At 44.2% G+C, this 20,323-nt stretch overlaps 1 protein-coding gene across 2 annotated transcripts in view; it reads right to left on the bottom strand.

Moving 5' to 3' along the window:
• C5H7orf57 (chromosome 5 C7orf57 homolog) overlaps nucleotides 1–20,323 on the bottom strand; it is a 171,179-nt gene that overhangs the window by 61,070 nt on the left and 89,786 nt on the right. For both annotated transcript variants that reach the window (XM_056520260.1, XM_056520259.1), the window contains exons 4-5: nucleotides 12,965–13,073; nucleotides 11,923–12,088 (exon numbers count right to left, since the gene is read on the bottom strand). In XM_056520260.1, coding sequence (XP_056376235.1) covers nucleotides 11,923–12,088; nucleotides 12,965–13,073 — 275 coding nt within the window. The remainder of the gene's footprint in view (nucleotides 1–11,922; nucleotides 12,089–12,964; nucleotides 13,074–20,323) is intronic.

Genomic DNA, 20,323 nt, shown 5'->3' on the forward strand with positions numbered 1-20,323 from the left:
AGGCACACCGGTCGTGAAACACTGAGTTAGGTAAAAAAAAACTCTGAGTTTCACAACCAGTGTGCCTTCAGCTGTTGCAAAACTACAACTCTCAGCAGTCACCGACAGCCAACGGGCATGCTGGGAGTTGTAGTTATGCAACCAGCAGATGCACCACTACAACTCCCAGCATGCACTTTAGCTGTTTGTGCAAGCTGGGAGTTGTAGTTAGACAACAGCTGAAGGTACACTTTTCCATAGAAAGAATGTGCCTCCAGCTGTTGCAAAACCATAAGTCCCAGCATGCCCATAAGGGAATGCTGGGAGTTGTGGTGGTCTGCCTCCTGCTGTTGCATAACTACAGCTCCCAGCATGCCCTTTTTGCATGCTGGGAGCTGTTGCTAAGCAACAGCAGGAGGCTGTCACTCACCTCCAACGATCCAGCCGCACAGGTCAGTCCCTCGTCGTCTCCGCCGCCGCAGCTGCTCCTGGGGCCCCGATCCCAACAGGGGCGCCGGGGATCGGGGTCCCCAGCACCCGGGGTGCACGTCCCGCACCCGCTCACGTCCTCCAGAAGAGGGGCGGAGCGGGTGCGGGAGTGACACCCGCAGCAGGCGCCCTGATTGGTCGGCCGGTAATCCGGCCGACGAATCAGGGCGATCGTGAGGTGGCACCAGTGCCACCTCACCCCTGCAGGCTCTGGCTGTTCGGGGCCGTCAGAGACGGCCCCGAACAGCCAGTAATTCCGGGTCACCGGGTCACTGGAGACCCGATTGACCCGGAATCGCCGCAGATCGCTGGACTGAATCGCCGACATGGGGGGGCATAGTGACCCCCCTGGGCGATATGCCGGGATGCCTGCTGAACGATTTCAGCAGGCATCCGGCTCCGGTCCCCAACCGGCTAGCGGTGGGGGCCGGAATTCCCACGGGCGTATGGATACGCCCTCGGTCCTTAAGGACTCGGGATTCAGGGCGTATCCATACGCCCTATATCCTGAAGAGGTTAATAGAGGCAGGCAGCTGTGCAGCAGTAATAGTCCCAGCAGAGGAGACAGCATTATTGGGCAGCAATGGTAGAGGAATCCTCAGGATAGGCAGATGGCACTCCAGTATGTAGGGGGTTAACTTCTGAAGAATCCGTGGCCCTGGCCAGCCAGTCAGCCCCTTCATGCTCCTCCTCACTCCAGTCATTCACCGGAGCCTGCTCCGTGATCTGCGACCCGCGCGAAGCACTGCAGCCACTCTGCAACTCCCGCCACCTTAGAGCACGATGGCGGCGGCTCCCCCTGCATCTCGGCCTCACCATCCTCCTGCACTCCTTGTGTCCGCTTATTGCGTCTCTGGCCCACCATCCCGACACCACAATGTTCCGGGCACCTTCACCCACCAGCAGGCAGTAATGAGAATCAGTAATCGGGCCAGAAGCCCAGGATAATTGAAGGATTTGCTCAGCGGAGCTCCGGACCGCGTGCATGCTCACATGCCGCGCTAAGCCACGCCCCCAAGTTCATACTATTATTATGTCTTTACATATAATTATTATATCTTTCCTTTAGTCCTCTTATTGCCAGTCTTCCCTTGCAACCAGAATACCTGCATCCCAATTCTATAAATAATTAATATTGACATTTAAAAAAAAAAAAAAAAAAAGGCAAAAATAAAGGATTGGGAACAAATATCACAAGAACAGTGAGCAAAAATCCCAGAACCACACGGGGGGACCTAGTGAATGACTTGCTGGGACCAAAGTAACACTATCCCGCCAGTGACTTAAATCATGCAGTGCCAGACGTGCCCCATGCTTAAGCCAGTACATGTATGGGCCCGTCTGAAGTTTGCTAGAGAGCATTTGGATGATCCAGAAGAGTATTGAGAGAATGTCATATGGTCAGATGAAATCAAAGTAGAACTTTTTGGTAAAAACTCAACTCATCGTATATGAAGGGGAAAGAATGCAGACTTGCATCCAAAGAACACCATACCTACTGTGAAGAATGGGGGTGGAAACATCATGCTTTTGGGCTGTTTTTCAGCAAAGGGAAAAGGACGACTGATCCATGTAAAGGAAAGAATGAATGGGGCCATGTAACATAGTAACATAGAGGGAGATTTATCAAAACTTGTGCAAAGGAAAAGTTGCCCAGTTGCCCATAGCAACCAGATTGCTTCTTTTATTTTTAACAAGGCCTCTGCAAAATGAAAGAAGCGATCTGATTGGTTGCTATGGGCAACTGGGCAACTTTTCCTCTGGACAGGTTTTGATAAATCTCCCCCATAGTTCATAAGGTTGAAAAAAGACCAGAGTCCTCCCTTTCCCTGTATTACCCTGGTTGCCCGTCTTTGAACCCTCTCCAGCTCCACTGTATCTTTCTTGTACATTGGTGCCCAGTACTGTACACAGTATTCCATGTGTGGTCTGACTAGTGATTTGTACAGTGGTAGAATTATTTCCTTGTCGTGGGCATCTATGCCCCTATTGATGCACCCCATGATTTTATTTGCCTTGGCAGCAGCTGCCCGACACTGGTCACTACAGCTAAATTTACTGTTAACTAAGACTCCCAAGTCCTTTTCCATGTCAGTCGTCCCAAGTGTTCTCCCATTTAATACATAATCCCAGCTTGGATTTTTCCTCCCCATGTGCATTACCTTATATTTATCAGTGTTGAACGTCATCTGCCACTTCCCAGCCCAAACCTCCAACCTATCCAGATCCATTTGTAACAGTGCACTGTCCCCTTTAGTGTTTACCGCTTTACAGAGTTTAGTATCATCTGCAAAGATGGCTACTTTACTATTCAACCCCTCTAGAAGGTCATTAATGAATATATTAAATAGGACAGGACCCAAGACGGACCCCTGTGGTACCCCACTAGTAACAGTCACCCAATCAGAATAAGTACCATTAATAACAACCCTCTGTTTCCTATCATTGAGCCAGTTACTTACCCACTTGCACATATTCTCCCCCAGTCCAATCCTTCTCATTTTTTGCACCAACCTTTTATGTGGAACCGTATCAAATGCTTTGTATCGTGAGATTTTGAGTGAAAACCTGCTTACATTAGCAAAGGCATTGAAGATGAAACATGGCTGGGTCTTTCAGCATGACAATGATCCTAAACACACCATCTGGGCAACGAAGGAATAGCTTCTTAAAGGGGTACTCTTAAAGGGGTAGTAGTTATTAGCTGCTGAATACTACAGAGGAAATTATTTTCTTTTTGGAACACAGTGCTCTCTGCTGACATCATGAGCACAGTGCTATCTGCTGACATCTTTGTTCATTTTAGAGTCCCAAAATGAAAAAATGAATCAGTTCATAACGTGTAGATCAGATTTTGTGGTGTATGCCATTTTTGGTGATTGCAGATTTTTTTATGGGGGCAAAACTATACGCCCACTTTTCCACCGCATTAGAGAACATTTTAGGTCATTGCGGACCGGCATAGGAGCCACAAAACTAATCTCCCACGTTAAGGAACATCATAATGGTCTTACAAAGTCTCTGAAATTTGCAGATTTAGAAAGAATTGATAGATCTGACACAAAAGAGAACAGACATCAACGCCTACTAATTAAGGAGGCCAGGTGAATATTTTTGATTGTGATGTCTGTTTTTCTAGTGTCTCTTATGTACAGGTGTTGTTCTTTGTTTTTAAAGGTTGTTTTTCCTATTTATTATGCTCGTGATTCAACAAGGAGCTCTGTGTTCCAAAAAAAGAAAAAAATGTCCTCTGTAGTATTCATGTAACAAAAGAGAAAATCCCCAATAAGGCTTAAATACTCAACATATATATTTACTAGAATATAAAATATACAGAGTGTTGACTGAACAAAAGGAAGGGGGTGAGGATACAGGTGAGTGCCTACACTGAAGACCCTACCTATCTAGATAGGCTCCTAAACTAAATGTGGATAGGGGCAGGAAACAAAAGGACAATACAGTACCATATATACAGATAAGTTGACCTGTCTTTCCAAAGCGTTTTGCCTTTATGGATGTACAGGCTCATCAGGGAATGAGAGGGTAACACATATACACATGAAAGACAGTTAATAAATTAGTAGGTTAGTAAGTCAACACTTGGATAGTGTCTAGATAGATAACATGTAGATAATGTAGTGTATGGTAAATCAATGGATAAGTCATTGTCTCAGCGGTTTAGACAGAATGACAGTCACAGTCAAAGTCAAAGTGGTGTCGATGTGTAGGTAGAGAAGACAATAAAGATGTATAAGAGAGTAAACAGTGAAGATGACCAATACAGCAAAATTCCTCAGATCATATAGATTTCTGAATCCACTTCATAGACGATAATTCATAAACACACTGTTATTAAGACTATGATGAATACGATAGTGCATAGATCCACAATGATAGAATGGATGGGTGGGGAAAAAAAATCATAGGTATTGGTCACTTCAGGTACCCTGTCAACACTGAGAGATGTAATAGGAGCCAGCGTGTAGGAAGATAGATAGAGGCATTGGTAGCCCAGAATAAGTCCAGGGTCACTTATTCCATCGATAGAGCAATGCCTACTGCCAGAGACGGTGTGCCCCAGGACCCCCCAGGAAAAATTTTATTTTTCATTTTCACAAACCACTTTTCCAAAAATCTGTCAGACACCTGTGGGGAGTAAATGCTCACTTTACCCCTTATTACATTACGTGAGGGGTGTCGTTTCCAAAATATGGTCACGTGGGGGGGGGGGGGGGTGCACTGTTCTGGCACTATGGGGGCTTTGTAGACACACATGGCCTTAAATTTCAGACACCTCTTGCCAAAAGTCCAATGTCGCTCATTCTCTTCTGAGAATTGCAGTTCGCCCGCAGAGCACTTTACATCCACATATGGGGTATGTTCTTACTCAGAAGAAATGTGGTTACAAATTTGGGGGGGGGGGGTGCTTTTTTCCTATTCTCCCTTGTGAAAATGAAAAATGTAGGGTAACACCAGCATTTTAGTGAGAAAACTTGCAAAACATTGAGAGTTTGTTACTTAACTCAGTGTTTCGCAACCAGTGTGCCTCTAGCTGTTGCAAAACTAGAACTCCCGGCATGTACAGTCTCTCAGTGCATGCTGGGAGTTGTACTTTTGCAACAGCTGGAGGCACACTGATTGCAAAACACTGAGTTAGGTAACAAACTCTGTTTCACAACCACAAAGTGTCTCCAGCTGTTGCAAAACTGCAACAATCAGCATGCCGAAGGGCATGCTGAGAGTTATAGTTTTGCAACAGCTGGAGGCACACTGCTACAACTCCCAGAATGCCATTTGGTAGTCTGTGCATGTTGGGAGTTGTAGTTATGCAACAACTGGATGCACTTTTTCATAGAAAAAATGTGCCTCCAGCTGTTGCAAAACTACAACTCCCAGCATGCCCTTTGGCTTTGCAAGCAGCGAGTTGTTGCTAAGCAACAGCAGGAGGTGAACAGGCCTCACCTCCTGCTGTATCCTGCAGCTGGGACCGCCACCACTGTATCCTGCCGTAGGGACCGATACTGCTGCTCCTGTCGCCGGTCCAGGGCAAGGTAGGAGACCCTCGCCGGCACCGATCTCCGCTCCAATCGCCATCCCGATCACCACCCAGTCGGAAGGACCGATCACTCACGTGATTGTGAGGCGGTACCTGTGCCACCTCACTCCTGCTGAGTAAGGGTGAATGGGGCTGTCTCGGACAGCCCCATTCACCCTTTTTTTCCGGGTCACCGGAGACCCGATTGACCCGGAATAACTGCAAATCGCAGGTCTTAATTGACGCGCGATTTGCGGCGATCACTGATATGGGGGCACCTCAGGACCCCCTTGGGCGATATGCCTGCTGAACGATATCAGCAGGCATCCCTGTCCGGTCCCTACCCGGCAAGCGACAGGGGCCGGAAGAACGCAGGGTGTACCCATATGCCCTGAGTCCTTAAGGTCTCGGAAATGGGGGCGTATGGATATGCCCTGCGTCCTTAAGGGGTTAAAGGGGTACTCCGCACCTAGCATCTTATCCCCTATTCAAAGGATAGAGCATAAGATGTCAGATCGCAGGGGTCCCGCCACTGGGGTCCCCCGGGAACTCTGCTGCAGCACCCCGCTATCATTCCTGCACAGAGCAAAATCGCTCTGTGCGTAATGACCGGCGATACAGGGGCCGGAACATTGTGACATCAAGGCTCTGCCCCCTCGTGAAGTCACGGCTCACCCCCTTAATGCAAGTCTATGGGAGGGGGCGTGACGGCCGCCACGCCCCCTCCCATAGACTTGTATCGAGGGGGCGGAGCCGTGACGTCACGATGCTCCGGCCCCTGTATCGCCGGTCATTACGCACAGAGCGAGTTTGCCCTGTGCAGTAATGATAGCGGGGTGCTTCAGCAGAGATCCCGGGGCTCCCCAGCGGCGGCAACCCGCGATCTGACATCTTATCCCTATCCTTTGGATAGGGGATTAGATGCTAAGGGCAGAGTACCCCTTTAAGAGGCATTTTTTTATGACACTTTTTATTTTTATCAATTGGGGGGGATAAAAGGAAAACCGCAATTCTACAACTTTGGGGGGGGATTGCTTTTACACAGTGCACTTTATGGCAAAAATTACATATTCTCTTTATTCTGTGGGTCAATGCGATTAAAATGATAGTTTATCGTTTTCAAGTTATATCGTTTATCTATTACTGTACTACAAAACCAGTATACTTACAATTGTCCTCTGTAATTTTTATTTTTTTCATATATGGGGCAAATTTTTTGATGGGGCTTTTAAATCACTTTCATTATATCACTCTTTTATATTTTCATCCACAGACCCATATGAAACCATATTTTTTGTGCTAATTGTACTTTGTAATGACATCACTCACTTTACCATAAAATGTATGGAAAAACCAAAAAGAACATATTTGTGAGGGGAAATTGAAAAGAAAACCATAATTTTGCGGTTAAAATGAAATGTTTCTTGTTTCTGTGGGTCAATATGGTTAAAATGATACCCATGTTTAGATGCTTTGTTATAACTGTACTGCTTTAAAAAAATAAGTACCGTATTTAATCGGCGTATAACATGCACCCTTATTTTAACAGAAAAATTTGAGGGAAAAAAAAAAGTTAACTAAATGACTTGGAAGCCCTGAACTATTTGCCTCATCATCCCCCAACTTTGATTCCCCCTGCTCCTCAGTTTGTGCCCCCCTTGCCAATGCCATATCATTCCTCCACTTTTATCAGCCCCTGTGCCACATTTACCTCCCCCTCTGATCCCCTGTGTGCCTCCTTACCCCTATGATTCCCCCTGCTCCTCATTTCCTCCCTGCTCATCATTTCCTCCCTGCTCATCATTTCCTCCCTGCTCATCATTTCCTCCCTCTGACTCATAATTCTCCCCCTGCTTGTTCCCCCCTCTCCCCCTGCTTGTTCTATTTTTCATATTTCCTTACCTGGCCACGCTCCGGCAGGCTCAGATCAGGCAGCGGGTCTTGTGGGATAGTATGACGAGTGATGTCCGCTGCCGGCTCCTCTGCATGGCGTCAGGGACATCACTCATTTCCTGCAGCTGCCGCGGGTGACTGTTCTAGAGTGGCCGCGGTGGGTTGCTAAACTTAAACAAGCAGCCAGCACTGCGGCCACTCTGATCAGCAGCGGGTGCATAGAATAGGGAGTGATGTCCCTGACACCATGCAGAGGAGCTGGAGCGCGGCCAGGTAAGGAAATATTATAATCAGGAGGAGAAGTGTCAGGGCCTGGCACTGCGGCCACTTTAAATCAGTGACCAGAACATTTATTGGCATATAACACGCAGGCAGGCAGGCTTTTTGCCCTAAATTTAGGTTTTAAAAGTGTGTGTTATACGCCGATAAATACGGTATGTTCAAAATTGCTCTATTCACTGACCAAAATTGCTGATTCACTCACCATAATTGTATCACCTGTGAAAGTCTAAGGAAATCCTGAAAACATGACCTGTTGGTGGGGTCTTGAGGACCTCACTTGAGAAACACTGAGATAAGGGGACCTCCATCCGCCATCTTGGCTGATCGGTTCTCCTTGCTCGGGCCACAGGCGATTAGATCAGCCATTACAATCGCTGCTATCAGTATTGATCACAAGATCTGAGGGTTTATCAGACATTCACACAATCGATGGTGTCCGCCATTATCAGCGGGTCCCTTGCATGAAGTGCAGTACCTGAGCTCGCTTCATTTTATGACATAAATGTACGTCCAGATGCATTAAGTACAGGACACCAGGACATACATTTACATCCTATGTCCTTAAGAGCTTAAAAAAAAAAGTAACTTTTAAAATAAAATTAGTAAGTCACTCAATTCTCATATCACTTTCTTATTATTCCGTATACACAGTTGTAAGTGGGCTAATTTTTTTGCCCCATGATCTTTAGTTTTTATTGGTTTCACTTTTGTGTAAATGCATATTTAGATCACTTTTTATTTAATTTTTCTGGGATATAATGTAACCAAAAAGCAGCAATTTTGTATTTTTTTTTTAACCTTTACTCTGTTCACTGTACAGTATTCATTAACATTATATTTTAATAGATCAAACATTTACCTTTTTTATTTCCCCATAGGCATTGCTTTTACTGTTCAGTGCTATACATAGTGGCATAGCACTGATCAGCGTTATCAGTGATCTACTTCTCTGGTCTGATTGAATACCAGTAAGCAGGTGGACACCTCCAACGGCTATTTAGACTCTTTGAACACTGGAGATTATGCAGTGGATGGTCTGATGAGTCCTAACCGAGGCCAGATATTGCCACAGATACTGTGATCAGAATTGATAACAGCATCTGCAGGGTTAATGGCGGTAATCAGAGTGATCACAGCAGCACCACCATGCATGAAGTGACTGCAGCTCCTGCAGGCACTTCATGTACAGGATGTAAATGTACCAGGGCATCAGGACATATCTTTACGTCCATTGTCCTTAAGCAAAACAGAAAGAGTAATGCGGTGCACTAGGCATGTAAAATAGCTTTCCTCCAAAAGGAAGCTGATTTTTAAGGCCAGGTTTATACTACAGAATCTTCGGGCTTAAAATATTCTGGCTAGAGATTCCGAGAGCGGCGAGCCATGTTACGTTCGCAAGGACATTGCTGCCTCCATAAATGAAATTTTTCTGGTATCGAAATTTTAGCGGCAGAAGCTCTGCCACTGAAATTCCATACTGTGCACTGTGCCGCTTTATCCCATTGACAGCAATGGGACTCTACACCATAATTTTATGGTCGCGGGAGCCTGGGGCTTCTAAGATTGTAAAGTCATGCCCCCTCCATTCATGTCTATGGGAGGGGATATCATGTCTAGCAGCAGAGTACCCCTTTAACTTTATACACATCCTATAGCAGGAAAAGGGTTAAGAGACACGACACAATTGTGTCCCCTGACTTGGGGAGACAATGGGGAGATTTATCATAACCTGTTCTGAGAAAAAGTTGACTAGTTGCCCATAGCAACCGGACTGCCTTTTTTAAAATTTATTTCTAAGAGGCCTTTTTCAAAATGAAAGAAGCAATCTAATTGGTTGCTATGGGTGGACAACTGTTCAACTTTTCCTCTGCACAGGTTAATAACTCTTCCTCAATATGTTTTGATTTAATGTGCAACTGTCACTAACAAATATACCCTATAAGTAAGCAAGGTAGGGGAGATGTATAAAAACGTGTGAGGAGTGGTGCAGTTACCCATAGGAACCAGATTGCTTCTTGCAAAAAGAAAATAGCGGTGAAAAATGAAAGGGCAACAGCACCACTCTTCCTCTATACATGTGTTGATATATCTCCCCCAGTACGTACATGCTGCCCATTTGGCTGCATAATAGGTGGTTTTATGTGCTCAAAAATCTCTTTTGTCTACAGTCAGGAACAGTCAAGGAGGCATGGCCAGGGGTCTGCAATGCCCCGGGATCACACTGCCTCTCATTGTCAAAGTCCATTTGACAATTGTGTGCCTGACACACATGGCCTTCGCGCATGTGATGTCCATATTCTTCTAGAGTGCACCTGAAATGTCTCTAAGAGCACTCGCTCCTGATGCCTCCTGGCTCAGCTCGCATGCACAATGATAGTACAAGATGGATGGCTTATTCACAGGGCCAAGCCTCCAGCCTATCCTAATCCATTTGTAACAGTGCACCATCTTCTTTCCTGTTAAAGGCATGTCAAGTGAAACTTTGTAATGTGCTATTGTCCCCAGCCTGTCTAAATAAATAATAAACACTTTAACTCATCTCTGGCCGGTCTCTGCTGTAATTTTGCTTCACAGAAGCCGGCCGGAGCTGAGGACCAATCACTGGCCGCAGCAGTTCCCCCGGCTGTAGACGCTATACTCTGCAGTTTGGGAGAAAGCAAAAACAACGGCCGTGGACAGGGCGCCCAGATACCGGAGTCAAGAGGGAGTGGAGGATGGTTTAAGTGTTTATTATTTTTTAGGTAGGCTGGGGACGATAGCAACATTAAAAAATTTTACGGTATCATCTGTAAAGATTGAAGCTTTACTTTATAATCCCTATATTTTGATAATCTTTCTAGGTACTGTAGTCCTCCCATTTCATGTATTACTCTTGTGTCCTGTATTTCAACCCTCCCCAGCTCCATTATATATCTTTCTTGTACAATGGGGCCCAGTACTTTAATATGTATTCAATGTAACAGTATTTATTGTGTGGTCTGACTAGTGATTTGTACAGTCGTAGAATTATTTATTTGTTGTGTGTATCTATGACCCTTTTGATGCACCCATGATTTTATTTGTCTTGGCATCAGCTGCCTGACACTGGTTGCTGCAGTTAAATTTACTGTGGTAAAACACTGAAGTCTTCTTACATGTCAGTTGTCCCCACTGTTTTCCCATTTAATACATAATCCTAGCCTGGGGTTTTCCTTTCCATGTGTACAATCCTACATATGTCAGTGTTAGGGCTCATTCACACGGATGGATCCGCAGCGTATTTTACGCTGCAGATCCGCCAACAATGGACCCTACAGTGCTGCCTCCTCTGTGCCTGCTCATAGCGGTAATCTGCCGCTACGTGCAGACACGCTGCGATGTGCCATTTGCTGTGCGCATGTGCTGTATACTCACACACATAGCGGCCCCTCTTGGCCTATCTGCTATGTGTGGCGAATGAGCCCTTAGACCTTATCTGCCATTTCCCAGCCCAAGCCTCAAACCTATCCAGATCCATTTGTAATAGTGCACTGTCCTCTATTGTGTTAACCACTTAACAGCGCTTACAATCATCTTTACGATACATTACTATACAATCCCTCAACAAGGTCTTTAATAAATATATTAACAAGAATAGGACACAAAACTGACCCCTGAAGTACCCCACTAGTAACAGTCACCCAATCAGAGAATGTACCTTGAATAACCCCTCTGTTTCCTATCACTGAGTCAGTTACTTACCCACTTACACACATTTTCCAAGCATTTTCATTATATGTACCAACCTTTTATGTGGCACAGTATCACCATGGTAACGTCTCGGCCTCACCTCCTCATAAAAGCTGATCAGGTTAGATTGACAGGATCGATTCCTTCTAAACCCATGCTGATATGGAGTCATACATTTATTTTCATTGAGATAATCCAAAAAAGCATTTATTTAAAAAAAAAACTCAAACAATTGACATTCAACAGAGATTAATAGTCTATAATTTACGGGGTCACTTTTTGTCACTTTCATAATATTTCCACCAAATTTGCTATATGCCAGTCCTGGGGAACAAACAATGGTTTTAAAGGGGTTGTCGGACAAAAAGTATAAATCATCTTAAAAACTTGGATTTAAGGAACCTTAAATCCAAGTCCCTTGGATTTAAGTCCCTTATATTATCTTTGGAAGAAAGCAATGTAGTTTACTGCTTAGGCATTTATAGTATATTTCTCTTGAGATATTTGTATAATAATAAATAAATAAAATCTATTACCTTTTTGTCACAATGATTCTCTTTTTCATTTTCCTCCAGATCACGAAGCCAAACTGATTTCTGGTCAAAATCAAATGGGCCTTCTCTCGCTTCATATTTCAGATCATTTCCCTCCTCACTATACTCCTCATGGATCATGTAGTCTGGAACGTTTCTTAATTGTGCACTGACATGGTATGGCATGATAAATATACAATGAAGTTAATAAATATCGAACATGATACAGTAAAGCATAATAAATACACAGCCTAGATTATAAATGTATAACATGGCATAGTAAAGCATAACAAATATAACAGTAACACTATAGTGAAACATTAATGAACGGACATTTGTATTCAGAGTCAGACATTTTTTTTAGTCTATCAGACTGAATGGCCCAGATTTAACAATCTTTTTGAAACCAAAGTGGTATGGTTTTTCCCATAGCAACCAATCACGGCTTAACTTTCATACTTAATGAACTTTGGTAAAATAAAAGCCAACTCTTCTGTTGCTCTGCCTGCCCATAACCAGAAGATGGGGGGGAAAAAAAATACTTTTTGACTTCTTTCCGCAGTGTGCTCCTGTTGCAGTCTGAGGGTCCTTCAGGGGTTCAGGGAGGCAGGGGGATCCATGCCATGCCAACAACACTGTGTGACCGTACAGTACCCTTCGGATCACCTTTTTTCTTTTTATTGTTGAGTGTGCAGATGACCCTACGCCCACAGCTAAGGCAAGACAGGAGTGGCTCAGCAAACAATTCCAAACAATTGCCAAAGGTGCTTCAACTAAATACTGAGTAAAGGTTCTGAATACTCATGTCAATGCAATATTTCAGCATTTCATTTTTAGTAAATACGCAAAAATTTGTACATTCTGTTTTCTTTTAATCATTATATGGTATTTATTGTAGGCTGTAACATAACAAAATGTGAAAAAAAGTGAAAGGGTCTGAAACTTTCAGAGCACTGTGAGTTGCCATGTTGCCAAAAATATGAGGGCATTTACTTTGTCATTTTTGAGCTTAATACTGGGACATGATAATGTAGATAAAACTTACACAGTTGACTCTGGTGGTTGTATTAATTGTTCGTGGCTGTACCAGTCAGGGGGTGCATATGAGACCGGCTGAGTTTTCTTAGGAGGAGAATCAATTTGTTTCAGCAAGTCTAAAAATATAAACAAATTATTATTAAGAGAATAAGAATTAGTTACATGGTGTATGCTTCTGGCAGATGTTGCACATCCACGACTCTACACCCAAAATTTATATTTACTTACACCATCAATTTGCTTTTCAAAGTAACCCTCCTCCAGAAGGAAGGAAGCTTACTCTCTGAGGCCACAGATTGGAGGTAGCGTCCCTGCACTGGGAAGTATTACACATGCCAGAAGTTATTCACCTCTATAGAGTTTTTTTTTTTTTTTTTTTCCATTTTGTTTTAAATTGAAAATAGCTTTATTCACAATCAGCTAGAACAGTACAATAAATAACACATACTTAGTTACACAGGCACACAAAACACACTGCACTACAGCAATAATCTAATAAAGTTCACATGTTAGACAACAAACATAAACGGGAGAAGAAGAAAGGTACAGTGGAAAGTAAGCGGAATTTACTGAAAGACTGAAACACCAGGAGAAGAGAGGGAAGGGGATGGTAAATGCTCTCATTCTTTATTGATGTACGGACTGTCCATGATGGCATAGTCTCTGAGCAGGTTGCAGATCAGAATGTGGCTGTCCTGAACTGAGATAATCTCCCAGTCAAGAACAAGTTATTTCCTGGCAAGTCAAAAAGCATACTTATAACAGTTCATAAGGCACCAGGCCTCATGGATAGCCCCAAATTTGTGATTCCCAGAAAATTGTTTGTAAAGCATAAAGTCATGCAATAAGCTGCCACTGGGAACAAAGGAGGGTATTTTTCTATGTGTCTGCTGTGTGGATGCTTTTTGGCAATGTTTTCAGTAGTGAATTTGCTGTAGTACTCCCCATTTATCAAAAGAGGCACACTCTATATCAGAGGCTCTCAACCGGTGGTACGCGTACCCCTAGGGGTACGCCACCGGTTGTGCGGGGGGTACGCAATGCGCTGACAAAAATCGGCCATGCATTGGCCAGTATTTGTCAGGGCATTGCGGGGACTGGCCACGGCAGCTTTCAGTAAAGTATCGCGGCTGCAGCTCCAGCCGCGGCTACTTTATGGGAGCTGTGTGGTTGCTGGGGAGATGTGTGACGTCCCCTGATGTTGCGCGGAGGTGCCGTACTGCGCAGGAAGACATCACCCTTCTGTGCGGCGCCGAACGGGACTCCGGGAACGGGACTCTGGGAGCAGTACCCGAACAAGCTGGGTAATGTAAAAAAAGAAAAAAAGAGAGAGAGAGAAAAAAAAATAAATAAAATGCAGACAGCACACCACAGCTTGTATCAAAAAGGAAAGTGAGTTTATTCCATGATGTGAGAGAGACTACGTTTCTCCAGCCTCACGCTGGCTTTCTAAAGTGCCAGCGTGAGGCTGGAGAAACGTAGTCTCTATCACATCATGGAATAAACTCACTTTCCTTTTTGATACAAGCTGTGGTGTGCTGCCTGCATTTTTTCTGTGGATTGAAGAACCAGTGCCATATATTTTTGGATGTGCTGTTTCTATTGCAATTTTATATATATATATTAGCCCAGGGGGATCGGAGCGGGGATGGGCGGTATTACTCCCCCCCCCCAACCATATCTTCTTGTGCCATTATTCCCCCCTCCCTCTGATCCTCTTTTGACATTATCCCCCCCCCCCCCCGCCCCCTCTTTATGCCCTTGTGCCATTATTCCCCCTCCCTCTGATTCCCTTTTGCCATATTGAATAATAATGACACAAGAGGATTAAGATGGAGGGGGGAATAATGGCTAAAGGGGGTCTGAGGGAAGGGAGAATAATGGCACAAGGGGATTAAGTATCGCATTAGTATAAAGGTAAGCACACACCTTTTGTCCACGGGTACCCCTCGCGCGAGGGGTACCCGTGAACATACTTTCAGCCTTTGGCGGCACAGTGGTTGAGAACCACTATCCTATATGATAAATTTGGAGCAAACCACAAAACATCCAGGAAAATTACTTCTTCTATAAATGTTACCAGTCCACAGTCAACTTCTGTTCATTACCTAAGCTTCTGTGTCCTCAGCTTAAGGCTTTTGTTTTTTTTTTTGTATTTTTGTAACAGGTTAAAGGGGTAGTCCAGTGGTGAAAAACTTATCCCCTATCCTAAGGATAGGGGATAAGTTTGAGATCGCGGGGGGTCCGACCGCTGGGGCCCCCTGCGATCTCTCTGTACGGGGCCCCGGCTCTCCGCCGAGATAGCGGGTGTCGACCCACGCACGAAGCGGCGGCCGACACGCCCCCTCAATACATCTCAATGGCAGAGCCGGAGATTGCCGAAGGCAGCGCTTCGGCTCTGCCATAGAGTTGTATTGAGGGGGCGTGTCGGCCGCCGCTTCGTGTGGAGGTCGACACGCCCCCTTCCCGCGGGCTGTCGGGACTCCGTACAGGAGATCGCGGGGGGCCCCAGGGGTCGGACCCCCCGCGATCTGCAACTTATCCCCTATCCTTAAGATAGGGGATAAGTTGTAAACCACTGAGTCACCACTGGACTACTCCTTTAAAGCCTTCCAGCACTTTCCCACACCAAAAATGTTAACATAACCAGAGACTTAACCCCTTAAGGATGCTGTATGTTTTTGCTTAATGACCAAGCCCAATTTTTCTAATCCAGCATGTATCTCTTTAACCCTTTAAGGACACAGCCCATTTTGGCCTTAAAGGGGTTCTGCGGTGCTTAGACATCTTATCCCCTATTCAAAGGATAGGGGATAAGATGCCTGATCGTGGGAGTCCCGCCGCTGGGGACCCCCGTGATCTTGCACGCGGCACCCCGTTTGTAATCAGTCCCCGGAGCGTGGTCTGATTACCGGCGACCACAGGGCCGGCGGCGTGTGACGTCACGCCTCCGCCCCCGTGTGACGTCACGCTCCACCCCTCAATGCAAGCCTATGGGAGGGGGCGTGAGAGCTATCATGCCCCCTCCTGTAGGCTTGCATTGAGGGGAGGAGCGTGACATCACTCGGGGGCGGAGGCGTGAACCCCTTTAAGGACGCAGCCAATTAGATTTTTTCATTTTCTTTTTTCCTCCTCGCCTCCTAAAAACTCTTTTATATTTTTCCTCCACAGACTAGTATGAGGGCTTGTTTTTTGTAATGACACCACTCATTTGTATGGCGAAATAAAAAAATAATAATATTAGTGTGGGGAAATTGAAAAGAAAACCGCAATTTTGCTAATTTAGGAAGGTTTCGTTTTCACGCTGTACAACTTACGGTAAAAATTAAGTTTTCTTTATTCTGTGGGTCAATTAAAAAAAAATGATACCAATGATTGCATACTTGTCTATTATTGTACCGCTTTAAAAAAAATCTCAAACTTTTTAACCAAAATATTTTTAACCAAAATCAGACAAGAGCAGAGACCCGTGGAGATGGACGGAGGCAGGTGAGGGGACCTCTGTCCGCCATTAAGGATGATCGGATCCCCGCAGCAGTGCCACAGGTGATCCGATCATCCATTTTAGTGACCACACTGCCGCAGATGCCATGATCTGTATTGATCACGGCATCTGAGGGGTTAATGGCGCACATCAGCACGATTGCTGATGCGTGCCATTACCAGGGGGTCCCTGGCTGCTAATAGCAGCCGGGACCTGCAGTGTATGACATGAGCACCACTCCGGTGCTCGCGGTCATGTACTGGATGTAAATGTCATTAAGGGGTTAAGTGGTAATACCTCTGGCACGCTTTTAGCGACACGATTCTGAGTGTTTTTTCGTGACATGTACTTTATATAAGGGATAAATCATTGTTGATTCATGCAGCATTTTTGTGAATAATTTAAACAAAATATTGTGAATAATTTTAAAATTTCTGGCATTTTTTTTTCATTGAACAAAAGACTTGGTAGAAGGTCAATGTTTGACCGAAACGTTATCTCTTGTATTGGATTGCACATGAAATAAAACTCACATTCGCAATATCCAAGTGCCAAGTCTTTTGTTCTGTGATTTAAGGAGTGGGATCCTACTTGAGCACCAATTTACTTGATCAAGAAGAGTGCCATTTTCTACTACTAGATTTTTATTCCATTATTTTTTTTCTGGCATTCACTGAATGCTAAAAATGATAATGTAGCTTTGTTATGTTATTTTTCCTTTTCACAACATAATCCCTTTTACACTTTTTTGTTTTGTCATTAGGGATCGACCGATATCATTTTTTTAGGGCCGATACCGATACTCTCTGGAGGTTAGGGCTGATAGCCAATAACTTATATCGATATTCCGGTATAAAGTTAACGGCTATTTATCCCCCCGGTGACACCGCTGCAGATCATTGATTTAAAGTGGGAGCTTTAAATCAATGAACTGAAGAGGCTTTTGCGGTGCCAGAGACCGCCGCCGCCGCCGCCACCACCTTTTCTCCCCCTGCCTGTCCTAGGGTCCTGAGTCCCATCACAGACAGAAGCCCACCCCCCACCGGCCAGAGACCGCCGCTGCCCCATTGCCTCCCCCATCCCGGTTTTATAATTACCTGTTCCCGGGGTCCACGCTTCTTCTGGCTCCTGCGGCGTCCTCCTGAGCTGTCAGTGTGCACACCGACGTCACGTTGAGGACGTCACTCGCCATTGCGCTGTGCAGCGCACAGCGTAACACAGGAGCCAGAAATAGCGTGGACCCCAGGCACAGGTAATTATAAAACCGGGAATGGGGGAGGCACTGGGGCAGCGGCGGAGGTGGTCTCTCCTGGGTGGTGGGGGGTGTGGTGCGGTAGTGGCGGCGGTGCGGGGGATTATCGGCAAGGTAATTGCCGATACCGATAACGTCAAAATTCGTGAATATCGTCCGATAATATTGGCCAAACCAATAATTGGTCGATCCCTAGTTGTCATATTCGGACAGCCATACCTTTTTCACTTTTCGTCCAACGCCATTGTGTGAAGGCTTATTTTTGGCGGGACAAGCTTTACTTTTTATTGCCACCATTTTTGCAATTCATGCTACCTTTTGATCTTTTTTATTCCACGTTTTGGACCAAAAGAAAAATTTACATCGGGAGCAAAGAAAACACTGTTCCAGGCAGAGAAGAAGAGATATTTAGAAGGAGGGAAGCCAGGAAAAACGTTAACAGCAGCTGTTAATGATAAAAAGGGGCGGATAGTGAAAGAACAGGAAGGAATTCCAAAAGTTTTTCTAGAATTTTATAAAGAGCTATATACCTCACAGGTAAAAGTAGGGCAGGAAGAAATGCAAAAATATGTGGAGGAATGTGAGTTACCAAAACAAACGAAGGAAGCAGTGGAGATGTTAGAGGGGGAGATTCCAGAAAGTGAAGTATGGAAGGTGGTAAAAGAGGAACCCAGATCAAAGGCTCCAGGCCTGGATGGGATACCATTTGAACTGTATAAAAAGTATGCGAGTGTCTTAGTTCCTAGGTTAGTAAAACTATTTAAAGACATTCTAAAGAGAGGAATACTGCCTCCCTCAATGAAGGAGGCAGTAATAACGTTAATTCTTAAACCTGGAAAAGATGAATGTGAGCCGGACACGTATAGGCCAATCTCACTGCTAAAAACTGATACGAAGATATTGGCAAAGATCCTAGCAGTGAGATTGGCGAAGGTAATTCCCTTACTAATCTCGAAAGACCAATGTGGATGCATGAGTGGAAGACTCACGGCAGATAATGTGAGAAGACTGTTTGGGAATCTGCAGATGTGGGAGGGGGGGGGTGACAGCTCCATCCTGTCATTGGACGCTGTTAAGGCCTTTGACAGGGTGGAGTGGTCCTACCTCTGGACAGTAATGAGTGGATATGGGTTTGGGGAAGGATTTGTGAAATGGATGGGATTTTTGTATGATTCCCCTAGGGCAGCGGTTCTGATAAATGGTGTGCAATCGGAAGGATTTCAATTGACCAGAGGTGCTAAACAAGGTTGTCCTCTGTCCCCCCATATCTTTGCCCTATATATTGAGCCATTGGCAAAAAGGATTAGGAACAACAAGAGGCTATAGAGGGGTTTGTATGTTGGGGGACAGAGGACAGAATATCACTCTTTGCGGACGATATATTGCTTTTTATTCTTAATACGCAGCAGACATTGAAGGAGATTATAGAGGAAATGGAGGAATTCAGGAATAAATCAGGATAAACTGGAACAAAACTTGCCACTAGACAAGCAAATATCCCATGAGAGACTCAAGATAATAAGAGATGGAGAAACGTTTAAGTATTTAGGAATAAATGTAGGAAAGCAAGTTCAAAGATATCCGGAATTAAATGTCTGGCCCATCCTGAGAAAAATAAAAGTAAAAATAAAAATCTGGTTAGGTCTACCACTTAGTATGGTGGATAGGATTGGCCTATTGAAGATGATAACTTTACCTCAGATACTGTTTGTGTTGACCAATCGTTCAGTATGGTTAGAACAAATTTTTAAGGCAATTGAAACTATGGAAACAGAACTTGTTTGGAAGGGGAAAAAAAACAAGAATGAAATTAAGTTACTGAATGAAATTAAGGGGTGAATAACGGAGGACTAGCTGTTCCAGACTTTAGACTATATTATATAGCAGCACAGTTGAGGTATGTAAAGAAATGGAAAGAAACAGATGTCTTTGCGAACACGATAAAAGGAAAAAAAGATGAGTGTGAGGATATGGGAGAATTCCTAGACTCTAAATTGGGCGGAAAGGATCCCATAGAGGAAATGGTGTGTAAAGTATGGAAAAAATAAATGAAAAAAGTTATGAAGGTGAAATGTTCATTTGTATATAAAAGATTATTTAACAACACAAGATTTAAAGAATTAGAGGGGCAGGAATGGCGATGTTGGAGTAAATATAATTTGACATTTGTAGCACAATTTTTTGAAGAAGAGAAACTCAGAACATTTGATGATTTAGGCGCACAGTAAAAAATTTCTAGCAATGTCATGTCACTATTAAAGGTATGCACACTTAAGAGAGGCAGTCAAAAAAATAGACAAGACGGAGGAATTGAGAATTATTGACTGCCCGATAATGAAGGTGTTAAGGGAAGGCATGGATAAAAAAAATTATTTCTAAGATTTATGAAATAATGGTGGATGTTAAAAATAAGGGAGAAAAGCACTTTAGTATAAAAGAATGGGAGAAGGATATAGGACAAGTAATCAAAAGGGATTGGAGGGGGATTTGGGAAGAGAATTTGAAAATTATTGAAAAAATAGTTCACATAGTCTAGGCTGAATCTAACTGAAGCTATGGTTTGTATTCTACAGTGTTGTATTCTTAAGTGTTAACATCTGAGAAGTTTTATACGCAGAAGTTTAAAAAGC

This window comes from Hyla sarda, chromosome 5 (assembly GCF_029499605.1).
Source record: "Hyla sarda isolate aHylSar1 chromosome 5, aHylSar1.hap1, whole genome shotgun sequence".
In the NCBI taxonomy this organism is placed as follows: Eukaryota; Metazoa; Chordata; class Amphibia; order Anura; family Hylidae; genus Hyla; species Hyla sarda.